General features: G+C 42.4%; 1 protein-coding gene across 2 annotated transcripts in view; it reads left to right on the forward strand.

Annotated features, from left to right (window-relative positions):
• The first annotated feature begins 7,370 nt into the window (after positions 1–7,370).
• Positions 7,371–13,157, forward strand: part of grk4 (G protein-coupled receptor kinase 4) — a 55,272-nt gene continuing 49,485 nt past the window's right edge. For both annotated transcript variants that reach the window (XM_085277815.1, XM_085277814.1), the window contains exon 1: positions 7,371–7,690. In XM_085277815.1, coding sequence (XP_085133941.1) covers positions 7,639–7,690 — 52 coding nt within the window. In that variant the 5' untranslated portion in view covers positions 7,371–7,638. The remainder of the gene's footprint in view (positions 7,691–13,157) is intronic.

Below are 13,157 nucleotides of genomic sequence, written 5' to 3' on the forward strand. Positions count from 1 at the left end.
ATTTCACAAGCTGTCTTGGCTAATTTCCATTCCCTTTGCTGAAAGCGTACTGTTTATTCTGTCTTTATGTTAGACAATATAAAGTTGGTAGAAGAATGAATCTAAGCATAATATTGTCAACTTAAATTCAAAATTATTTCTGCTACAACTGATGTAAACCAACATTAACCATTCACAGTTACTTACTGCATATTTACCACAGTACAGCAAACTAATCTATGGGGAACAGAGCTTTCAGTCGCTCTGCTCCTCGGCTCTGGAACTCTCTTCCTCCTGCACTAAGAAATATTGACTCCCTCTCCGTATTTAAGACACAGCTCAAAACACATCTGTTTAAACTGGCTTATTCGCTTTAATGCTGATTTTATCTGTTGTCACGCTCTGTTTTGTAATTTTAACTTATTTTATGTATTTTATGACTATTGTTCCTATTATTAAAAGTTTTTTTTTTGGAAGGTGACCTTGGGTTTCTGAAAGGCGCCCTCAAATAAAATGTATTATTATTATTATTATTAATCTGTTTATTCTGAACTAAACTGCAGAGTACTTTCATTCAACCTTTAAATACTTAAGTTAGTATACCTTAGTCACTAACAGTTTGTTTAACAATGTGAACAAAAATAACAGATATGATATATATCTAATATAACATACACACCCAATACCTGATTAATAATTAGGAAATTACATGTAAGCTTTAAATTTCCAGTTTATCAAATGCCAATGGGCAGACATTACCTTTAACTATAACTGCTTTTCTTCCTCTCCGACCCTGTCTTTCTTATATCTTTCCCCTTCTCTGAGTGACCTTATCTCTCATTCTGGGAAATACAACAGCTGTACATTTAGAAAGCAGACACAGTGTGTGACAAACTCCATAAAAAGTTTGTGTGATATTTGCTGATGTTTGTTGAGCTGTAGAAAACACAGACATTTGTGTTAAAATGTAGGAAGTAAAAGTAATAACCATCCATCCATCCATCCATCCATCCATCCATCCTCATCCGCTTTGTCCGGGGCCGGGTCGCGGGGGCAGCAGCCTAAGCAAAGAGGCCCAGACCTCCCTCTCCCCAGCCACCTCCTCCAGCTTATCCGGGGGAATACCAAGGCGTTCCCAGGCCAGCCGAGAGATATAATCTCTCCAGCGTGTCCTGGGTCTGCCCCGGGGCCTCCTCCCGGTGGGACATGCCTGGAACACCTCACCCAGGAGGCGCCCAGGGGCATCCTTGTCAGATGCCCGAACCACCTCAGCTGGCTCCTTTCGATGTGGAGCAGCAGCTGCTCTACTCTGAGCCCCTCCCGGATGGCCGAACTTCTCACCCTATCTCTAAGGGAGAGGCCAGCCACCCTTCGGAGGAAGCTCATTTCTGCCGCTTGTATCCGCGATCTCGTTCTTTCGGTCACTACCCACAGCTCGTGGCCATAGGTGAGGGTAGGGACGTAGATCGACTGGTAAATTGAGAGTTTCGCTTTTACACTCAGCTCCCTCTTCACCACGACAGACCGGTGCAGCGTCCGCATTACTGCAGCTGCAGCCCCAATCCGTCTGTCGATCTCCGGCTCCCTTCTCCCATCACTCGCGAACAAGACCCCAAGATACTTGAACTCCTCCACTTGGGGCAGGAACTCATCCCCGACCCGGAGTGGGCACTCCACCCTTTTCCGGCTGAGAACCATGGCCTCAGATTTGGAGGTGCTGATCCTCATTCCCGCTGCTTCACACTCGGCTGCGAACCGTTCCAGTGCGAGCTGGAGGCCCTCACCCGATGAAGCCAACAGAACCACATCATCCGCAAAAATCAGAGATGAGATTCTGAGGCCACCAAAGTGAAAGCCCTCCGCCACTTGGCTGCGCCTAGAAATCCTGTCCATAAAAATTATGAACAGAACCGGAGACAAAGGGCAGCCCTGGCGGAGCCCATCACCCACCGGGAACGAGTCCGACTTATTGCCGGCAATGCGAACCAAGCTCTTGCAACGGTTGTATAGGGATCGAATTTCCCGTAGCAATGGGCCAGACACCCCACATTCCCGCAACACCTCCCACAGGACACCCCAAGGGACACGGTCGAATGCCTTCTCCAAGTCCACAAAACACATGTAGACTGGTTGGGCAAACTCCCATGCACCCTCAAGTATCCTGGAGAGGATAAAGAGCTGGTCCAGTGTTCCGCGACCAGGACGAAAACCGCATTGTTCCTCCTGTATCCGAGGTTCGACTAACGGACGAACTCTCCTTTCCAGCACCCTGGCATAGACTTTCCCAGGGAGGCTGAGGAGTGTGATCCCCCTGTAGTTGGAACACACCCTCCGGTCCCCTTTCTTAAAGATGGGGACCACCACCCCGGTCTGCCAGTCCACAGGTACTGCCCCTGATCTCCACGCAACATTGCAGAGGCGTGTCAACCAGGACAGCCCTACAACGTCCAGAGCCTTCAGGAACTCGGGGCGGACCTCATCAACACCAGGGGCTCTGCCACCAAGGAGTTGTTTAACTGCCTCAGTGACCTCGCCCCCGGAAATTGGCGGGTCATTCCCCTCATCCCCAGACTCTGCTTCCTCCTCGGAAGACGTGTCAGTGGGATTAAGGAGGTCCTCGAAGTATTCCTTCCACCGCCTGACAATTTTCTCAGTCGACGTCAGCAGCGCTCCGCTTTCTGACAAGTAATAACTTGTCAGAAAAATAAATACTCAAGTAAAGTCAGATACCTGTAAAAGTACAGTAACAAAGTATTTAATTGTAATTTTTCTGAGCAAACATGTCTTGAGAAATGTCAAAGGAGAATGTTCAGGCTTCTTTGAGATGATAGGATGGCAAGCATGGCTCCATCCTGCCTTGGTGGTTTAATGATGTAGGCAATAGTTTCTTGGCCCCTAATACCAACAGAGCAGTGTTTAAACACAGTGTTTAAGCACTACCTACAACCTATTTAATGTTTAAGCCACATCTAATACAGCTTGCCCTCAAAAGAGTTCAATTTAGCCCACAGGATGGGTTTGCACATTGCAAAAGTTGCAAAGAAGCCACATGTGCATTTTATGCTTTCACTGTATTTTTCCATAGAGAGCTTTGTGTTGCAGGTGCAATTTAATCCAAGCCCTATGTCTGACTCGTCAGTTTTACAGCTTTCTCATTAATAAAAATCACAGCCATGGCCAGTTATCCTACACCAACGTCCAATGAACTTGCTGACAGGTTTCTCTGATTTAATACAGTAATGTGTCTTTGTAATTAAATTGGCTGAATGTGGAAAAACTGAGAAGATTCAACCTGCACTTGTTTTCTCAAACCTCAGACTGACCTTAATTATTTATTTTAAATAGAATGTTAATTGAAGGTGAATATCTTAAGCACATAGTAAAACTTATTTACACCACACAATAATTTAAAGGGGGGGTTGGGGCTGAGGGGGAAACTGGTTTGTGCTATTTAAGCTACCTTGACATTCAGATCTTTGCACTGTCTGTATACAGAAACTTTTTGTCCTATATGCTTAAAAATCAAGTCACTAGTAGACATAGACTAAAGACTATATTTCTAAGTGTCATAATCTTATAATATTAATAATTTGGTTGCTTCCATCTTTTCTCAACTTTATTGCCATGTTTGTGTCTACACACTCACTAAATTCCTTGCATGCATGAACACACCAGGCCAGTAAAGACAGCGGGAAAAAAAGATCCACTAGTTCCGCCATTTATTCTATAAACCATTCGCTTAAGTTTTCTTGACTTGGAAAAAAAAAACACGTCAGGATTAGCTCTCTGTGGTCCAAAACAGGACCAAGATGCAAATTCTTTTTTAACTGTAATCCCCATCTACATGCAGTGGATATGTGCGTAACCTCTAACATACAGTGAGAAAAGCCTGGTTTGACCACTTCTCCAAAACTGCAAATGGCCCTAATCTAATGAATCTCTCACCATGAACAGGTAATACAGGTAAAACAGGAAATACAACTTTATTAAATTCATTCACTTATTTTTATGACTGTCAGTCTTGCAAACGTTGAGTTTTCAGATGTTTTGAGACTGTGTAGAACTTTGATTCAAAATCATCACCTCATCTTCATACAGTCGTTAATGCCAACTGCACCATCTGGCATTGTCAGTGTGGCTTGCATTAAAATGAAATGGGTGGGAAAAAATGAAAATGAATTGTTGGCACGGTGGTTAGCACTGTTGGCTCACAGCAAGAAGCTTCTGAGTTCAATTCTACCATCAGGCCAGGGTCTTCCTGTATGGATTTTGCATGTTTGCGCGGGTTCTCCCTGGGTACTCTGGCTTCCTCCCAGAGACATGCAGTTAGTGGGAATAGGTTAACTGGAAATTTTAAATTGTCCATAGGTGCGAATGGTTGTCCTCTTCTAAGTGTCAGCCCTGCAACAGACTGGTGACCTGTCCAGGGTGTACCCTGCCTCTCGCTCTAAGATACCTTGCATAGGCAGTAATTCATTAGTTTAAACTGAATTTTACAATATTTTACTCTAAATTGTGGTGGAGTATAAAACAAGGAATAAAAGAAATTATTCTAAAAAAGTACAAGTTCTTTATATATACTGTTACAATGGTGGATATTCATTTCACATTTTACGTTTCAATTAATGAGGTTACTGTCTGTATAATCCCTCTGAGCAAAGGGCTCAGACTCCAGGCTGCTCTGAATGTCCCGTGTCAGCAAAAGAATCATGCTGTTGGATCTTAATGATGTTAGTGAGGGCATAAATAATTAATCTCAGACTGTGAGCACAGTAGCCACACCCACCTGCTGTTCAAAACTTTCTAAGGTTGGTTAGACGCAGCCAAGCAGAAGAAAGTTGCCTTAAGGGAAGATTTGACCTATTTTTACATTTGCAGTCAAAATACCCTATATGACACCTGCTGAACTTTGAAGGATATTGTGGGAATCTCAAAGCAGTGAAACAGTAAAGTGGGAGTATGTAGTGCACATTAAGAACAGAGGTCTACAGAGGTGAAAAGGTGCCTTGCTAGAGGGGGCGTTTACATAGATCTGTAATAGGGAGACATGGTGTTGCAGTGGTTAGTAGTCTCACCTCAGAGCAAGAAGATTCTGCCATGAATTAACAAATTTGTTTACTAGAACATTTTTGTGTTTGGTTAATTAATGTTGACTTAATATTGATAATTATAGATGGCATTTTCTTTTGATACAGCAGTGATCACAGTGCTTAATGGTTGTAATATTTATAAATATTTATAAATTATATACTAACTTTATTTAAATATATTTAAATGAGTATGGCTGTTAAATTGAACGGAATTACCTAGAATTGAAGGCTGCTTTCACAACCTTTTTGTTTTGTTTTGTTTTTTTGTAACTAGTCTTTTCTGGCAACGTTTGCAATCACAGTTATGATCTGTGGTAAATAAGTTTTCTTTTCCAAGGCAAGTAAAGACAAAAGTTCAGACTTTTTCTCAGAATTCTGAAAAACAATGATTGTGCATACAAAGAGGAGGTACTGAGGCACACAGAAACGCTCTGCAGAGAGTCATAAAAGCTCACAAAACATCACAATCCAACAGCTACCTACCCTGGAAGACATCCTTACCTCTCATTACCTGGACAGTTACCTGGAAAGTTTATCTCATCCCACCCATTATCTGTTTGAATCGTTAACCTCAAGAAAACATCACAATCTGTTAAAACAAGCAGCACACAATTAATCTGTGAGATTGTCACACGATTTTGTAACATTTTCAAACAAGATCTAGAGCGTGATTAAAGTGGTGGGTGGGTTCTTTTACATTGTGAATAAAGCCAGTTGAGTCTAATAATAGATTATATGACCTGATGAGCTTTAGTAGTTACATGGATGTTAAAATCACACACAATGATTATTTTATCTGAGCTGAGCACTAAACCAGATTCAAAAGTCTGAGTAAGGCCCCGGTGGGCAATAGATAACAACAAATAAAACTGTTTTTTGAGTTTTCCAGCTAGTGTGACCAAGGCTAAACCTCAGGTTTTCAAATGAATTAAAACTCTTTGTCTATGGTTGATTAACAATCCGAGTAACCAGGTTTCTGTTACAACATGGTGATTATGTTAATTTAAATGACTTAAAATTAGCCAAATTACTTATTTTAAATACTTTACATACAATAAATAAGTAAATATGCAAAAGCTGCATGTCAGACTCACACATGATACGTTTATCTGTCTAAATAAAAGCTTATTTTTCTCAAAATACTACTTAAACTGTAACGATGCAACTCTGTATGACGTAATGCATGTTTTGTATTTCTGTGTTATCACCACAAGGTGGAGGCATTGAATCTATGCGCACCACCCGAGCCACTGTTTGTCAAGTATGATTTGTGTTGGTCTGGACGAGGAAGCTGGCAGTTATTGTTTATGCAACACAACACACATCCTTATTAACAAATACATTTATTCTGACATTTACTTTCGGTCTTACTGCTTTCACACCGCGTATCCAGTCCAGGCAGAACACGTTTGATCGATTCTGTATCTTGAACAAAAGCCTAACAAAAGCCTGTGAGAATCAGTGACCTTTGAGCTCTTTGATTCTCCACAGCCTACCCCTGGGCGCTCTTGCATGACCCTCGTAGCAAAACATAAACCGAAAGAGATTTCTTTGTGTTGTTGTAGTAGTTGCTCATTCTCATGCACAGAAGCAAAACCAGTCACAAAACTCCAAACATTTTTAAACAAAAGTTGATAAAGTGTTACCTCTTCGACATTATCTCAGGAGGCGGAGTGCTTTTTGCATACCCCCACCCCCTAAGGGTTTACTAGATCAATGAGTCAGATTACAGTCCCAGTTGGTTTCTGGGACATGATAGGCGGAAAACCAACTTGTTATCGCTGTACGTCAGGCTTCGACTTGCAGCAGCTTAAACCCCGACACCATTGTTCACACAACTTTAGGCCTCTGTGACATCCGTGTTTCCTGAGCAAGCGGCTCATGCAACAGCTGAGCAGGAAATTCTGGCGAGGGAAACTTTACCAATTAACACAGTCATTCATGTTTAGAAAGGCTTTTTGGATTCATTTAAAAAAATGGGGATGGGGGGGGTCTCCTTTCCTAGATCTTTCCAGTAAGCTCTCAATGTATCACGTTATGTTTTTCTTCCCGGGAGAAACTTGGAAAAAACCTCACACATAAACACGTTTTAATCCCAAATAAATGACATAACCATAGGCAGTTTCAGGAGGTTAAGTCTTGGACATGCATGCATGTATACATGAATGCACTTGTGTGTGGATCTGTGTGTAGTTGTGCCGCTTGTAAATTGATCCCTCCTGCTCTTGCTGGTTCGTTGTGCAGAGAAGGGGCGAGGAGGAGGAGGAGGAAGAAAAGGAGGAGGAGGGAGCTGAAACAGGAAGGAAAGCAGGCGGAGAGGGACGGGAGGGAGGCTGTGAATGCTAACAAGCCCCGTCGTAACCGTATAGCTGTGTAGGTAGGGTTTGATAACACATCTTGCAATGGAGAGGAACGACGACCACTATTAAAACTCCTACTATGCGCCAGCGCAGAGTCCGCCTTGCGCGCGTGCAGCAGCCTCACCGTCGTCGGCACGTTTGATCAGAAAAACCGTCTTTTTTCCTCTGAGTGAAATGTATCGCGACTGCTCGGGATTCACATTCTGACAATGGAGATTGAAAATATCGTGGCCAACACGGTTCTCCTGAAGGCACGGGAAGGTAAGTTCAGCTTAATGGCTTCAAGAATGAATCGTCTTTTCTCCCCCTCTTCGGCGACTTGGCCGTAGCTTTCCGCCTGTCCTTCTCGGGATTTATGCCTTCTCTGTCTCGCATCCCTGCGCAGTGCTTTGTCTCCGGGCAGAACCCAAACATGTTCTGCCGAAATCTGCTGCTCGCACAAGAACTGCACGCAGATTCACCGGGGCACCTTAACGTAAGGCCCCGAAGGCTGGAGATGAACAAGGCAGGGAGTGTTTGCAGCATCGTGCTTAGATGGCTGCGTTAAATGAAGGCTGTCGAGCGAATTTTTTCACACAGGCGGCAGTGGTTTGGTGGATATTTACGATGACATAACAGACATTTAATGATATCCACGTTATTGACTGTGGAGCGAAATTCGGCTGCGCAGCGGGGCTCTTTGCGCCGGTGCCTTCTTACCTGTCATTGTAGGTTTCGGTGTGTTTAAAGCCTAATTAGGCAGGTAAAGTCAGCGTGTGGTGTTTTGACGCAGAAGTATGCGGCTGCATTGGCTGTTGATTAGACGGGAAGGGGGTTATGTGATAGTGAGGGGCTTCTGGAGACTAGAAGGTAGCCCCGGCGGCCCAGGCTCCACAGCCTCGATCGTGCACACTGCTCAGTGGGCCGGGGATCCCACAGAGGCAGCTCACCTGGAGGTGGAAAAGAGGCGAGTATCCATCTGTTTTCCATGAGATGGCAGAGCAGCGAGGCCACTTTTGTAGCCAGTGAGTGGGCGCTGGGTGGGTGTGCAACACTGTATCAGCAGCCTGAGGAGGGGCGGGGGGAGAGAAGAAGTGTAATTACTGCTCAACGATTTCCACTCATGTTTTTTCTCTCTTTCTTCCCCTTCCAAACAAAATCGAGCAGGAGGCTTTGTGATTTCAGATGATATTATGCAAGCTGATGCATTTTTCTCGAAAGCAAATTCACTCACAAGCCCGAAAGGCTGGAGTGGGGGTCGCGCCTCGGTGTGCAGAGGCCTTCCCTGCTTATGGTTTACATTATATTCAGAATGCGTTTCAGTTGGAGACTGAACGCCAACACTGCCGTGAAATGGATTGTTCACGGCAGCTGTGAATCCATTTCATAGCAGCAGTTGCTCCGTACGAGACAAAGCACCAGGCTCTCCTTTCGCTGCCTTTAAATGGTGCTCGGCAAAGGCTTCCCACGAATGTCCCGATATTACTGCACAAGAGTCGGATCTACAGGCTCAATACCTGCCGGAGTTCACCTTCTCTTATCACCCCCCTCGGAGGCCCTCGGAGCACAAAGATAGTGGGAAGAGCACATCTGTCAACAATTTCACAATGTTATACATAATTAAAGCACTGGAAACGGAAAGATTTATTGATTAACCGGATAGTCATTTAACAGGCAGTTGATCACATCAGTTTATTGAGCGAAAATACAAAGCTCTAGCTTATTACACCTTTACACTGTTTTTATTTGGTTGGAAAGGGTGGAAAGTGAAATCACCAGCACCACAAGCATCCTCCTTATAGTTAGAGTTGCGTTTTTATATTTCTCCCTGCTATGCTATTCACCATTCATTGTCTTAATTATCATTAAGCCTAAAACGGCCAACAGCCCCTCAGTTTATGTCTGGAAGGTTCACTGGAGACTAGTTGGATGTTAAATCATCTTTCCATAGGTGGGTGTTCTCAGCTGGCAAAGTCTTTCACAATGGCAGAGTAACTAGTTGCAGAGCGAACAGCACCTTTAAAAGCACACAAATCCAGACAGAAAGCAGCTTCTATGCATCACATTTCAGTGGCCTTCTATCCAAGAGTCTCTCTTTGGTTACCTTCATGCCATACTGTACATAACAGCGTTTGCGTGACCCTGCTGATGTGTCCTTCAGCAAGACATTAAATCACTTGCTCTGTAGCTCTCTGACCTCACTGTGGAGAGAGAAAATTACAGATTATTAGTCTTAAGCTGTGCAAACCAACTCGGGTTCTGTTGACAGTTTTCGTCTTCTCTGAATCACCGCTACACATTTGTTGGTGTCCAGAAAACTGTTGAGTGTCACTTTATACAGTCATTCTTTATACACCTGTGCATGTGAAACTGGGTGGCCACAGTGAGAAGTGTTATAATAGGGTGTGTTCAGTCTGGCACAGTGGAAATGACATGCGTCAAAGGAAGTGGTTTGAGATGACACTGCTCCTGATGCTCCACACCCCTGCCTATGCGAATTTCACACATGCATTTGTTATAAAATGTAAAAGGAAAAGCGTAACAATAACGGTATTTAATTGATGGGGCGGCGGTCTTAAACTGTGACGAGAAGTTAAACAGAAAGTCCCGAAGTTTGAAGACGTTTGGGGGAAGACCAAGAAGAAAACGACTTCAACCGAAAAATCAAGAGTTCCTCCTAACGCAGCAGTTTCATTAAGCATCCCGCGATGAAGTGTATTAATCATTGTGTTAAGCAACCATGTTCAATATTTAACTGTAAATAAACAAACCTGACCACTACATATTTGATGTGTGGTTTTGGTGGTTCATGTTCACAGAAAATATTTAATACATGACATTTAAACACGGGCACTTGAGATCATTAAAAAAAACCCCAAAAAACTGTTATCATAGTTTGTCTTGCAGACTCCACTGTTTACAATACTTTGCAGGCACCTGAGTTGGCAGAGCACCCTATCACAGAGGAGCAGATGGTGGCGTGAAGAGTGCTGAGGAAAAATTATGTTTACTCTTCTGCTGTAAAAAGTTCTCCTCCCATTGCACTTATATGTCAGAGTGTTTTTAATGGCTGCATTGCAGAGACCTTTTGGTGATCAGTTTCAATATAACAGTGGTTTACGTGAAATGGGAAAGATGTTTAGGCACACACTGGTATATTGCTTTTAAGCAAACAGTACAGCTGTGTCTTAATTAGGAGATTATGAAGGAAGCCAGAAACTTTATGAGACACGTCTTCCCTTTGTACACCTGGAAAAATAAACTAATGCTGAAGTAGAGCTGGGCGATAGAACGATAACGATATGTATCGCGATATAACTTTTACTCGATAGAGAAATTAAGCTATCGCGATAGACCTCGCCGCTCTTGTCCTCTTAAAAAAAAAAAAAAGGTCAGCCGATCCAAATTCAGTAGCGCAGAGCTGAACCAATCACAGCCGCAGCGTCACGTCGCGTGACTTGCTACGCACAGCACAAGTGCCAAGCCGCACGTGTGTTTGTTTGGGAAGCAGCCAGCGGGTAATGGAGCCAGCGCATAATGGAGGAAATGAGTGTGCCGACTAGAAAAATCAACCGAGCGTGACCGAAGAGAAAACAGATGATGGTTCCAATGCCGGAGAGATTGTCGAACGGAAGAGCCAAAGAAGTTCCGTAGTGTGAAGGTATTTCGGCTATTTCAAGTCTGACAAAAAACAGAGTAGCGTGCACTGTAAATTGTGCCGAAAGCAAGTCTGGAAATACAATAAACTGGTGCATGCGTCACACTGTGCGCCGCGTTATTGTTTCGGTGAAATGAATTTCTACAATACTGTTACTGTTAATTCTACTCTCTGCAGTGTTTAAATGCTTACATATACACACAGTTACTGTCCCTCCACACATACGACTCGGTTCTGCTTCTATGCCGCAGCTTTGTTTACTTTTTCCCACCGAGGCTTCTAGACTTCTGATTGGCCAACATTTCTGCACGGTTAGGAATCTAGCGCCACCTGCTGCTTTGGCATGTTCATAGCAGCGTTTTCCTTCATTTCTGCCTTTACGTGTGGACGGGATTATTTTTTAAAACGAAAACAGAAAATCTCCGTTTTCAAAAATACCCGTGTACGTGTGGACGTAGCCTCAGTCTCTGACTGGAAGCGCTAATTCGTCATTCGGCTTTTGTCAGACTAAAGTAACTGTTAAAACTGTTTGAAAAGCTAAGCTATACAACAAGGAGAGATTGAGAATTTCCTTTTAGTTCTCAGTTTATTTGATATTGACAAAAGTTAGTCAGTTTTGTCTGTTCTTCTGTAAAACAAACTAAGATTTATTTTTAGAATTAATATTTTGTTTCTAAGTGGAATTGACAATTTAGTCTGTTTCATTTGTTCTATTTTGAAACTTAAACGCTTTAGCGGCTGCCTTTTGTGTAGTTTGCAATATTTGCCTTTATTTATCTGAAAAAGTCTCATGTTCCTTAAGTACATCTACCCTGTTGAACTTATTATGGGAAATAAATATTTAAAAACAAGCTGCTGATTATTTCACATTTTACTTGTGAGCAACGGCACATTTAAATCTTACAAATATAGTTATTTGGCTTATATCGTGATAGATATCGTTATCGCCTGAAATGAAAAAAACATATCGTGATATGAAAAAATCTCATATCGCCCAGCTCTATGCTGAAGCTTAATATTAGCAGTGGTGTTGTAAACAGTTAAAAACGGAAAAGGTTCCTAGAAAAATCCAGACATGTATCCAGTAATGCTGACAGATGACAGCACTTTAACATCTCAGGCTTAATTTATATCTTAGAACAAAACAAAATGCCTTAACTGGTATTACCATATGTATTAAAGCTGCACTTTACAAGTTTAAACTGCTGAGGATCATGGGTGTTGTAGTACTTTTTTTTTTTTTTTCAGCTAGCTCTCGGGCCTTTTGGTGAAGCTTGACTTGAAACTGCTAACACAGTGTGTTACTGTTGGCGAGTCTTTGGTGCCGGTATTAGAAATTAGTTGCCTTTGAAACTGCGTTTCCCAGAGTGCTCTTTGAGAGCCTGCATTGACTTGTTGTATTCAGCTGTGTGTTATAAATATAGTTGCTGGAAGAGGATTGGTGATGACATGATGGGGGCAAAGAGGAAAAAAAAAATTTATCTCTTCAATCAGAACATTTTGTCTTTGACTGAATGATATTTAGTTTGTTTTTTTCATGTCATTTGATGGTGTTTTCTGTTTGTTTCTGTAGAACAGCAGATATGCGAAGCTGTCACAGAAATCCGATAGCTTTAAAAAAAAAATTACAAAACAATAAAAAACATCAGCAACTATTCTTAAATATTGAGAGACTGGAAATGCACTGATCTGACTGTCCTGCAATATAAGTATTATGCATTTGATAAATGGAAATATGCTCTTGTATCCTATTAAAGCAGAAATCTTAATTTGTTTCAGCTGTCACCAACTTTACATTCATCTCCTGGGACGCAAACGCAGTATAATCGCTAAGTAGTAATGTGAATTATCTACAGAAGACTATGGTAAAGGGTTAGATAACTCCACTGGAGACCTCGACATGTAATCACCAAGAGTTACGCTAAAGAGACTGAACCTACGTGGTATTTCAATCTCGGACTTTCTGGAATTAAATGTAATCACAGACCTAAAATGGAAGGAATGTGGATTGTCCAGCGCTCACATGAGCTTTGATTTTTTTTTTCTCTCAAATTTCTTTTGCAATAGAACAATACAGGTATAAGCAGATAT

This window comes from Mchenga conophoros, linkage group LG6 (genome assembly GCF_057382185.1).
Source record: "Mchenga conophoros isolate Kocher_MC1m ecotype Shallow Benthic linkage group LG6, M_conophoros_male_GT1.1, whole genome shotgun sequence".
Lineage (NCBI taxonomy): Eukaryota > Metazoa > Chordata > Actinopteri > Cichliformes > Cichlidae > Mchenga > Mchenga conophoros.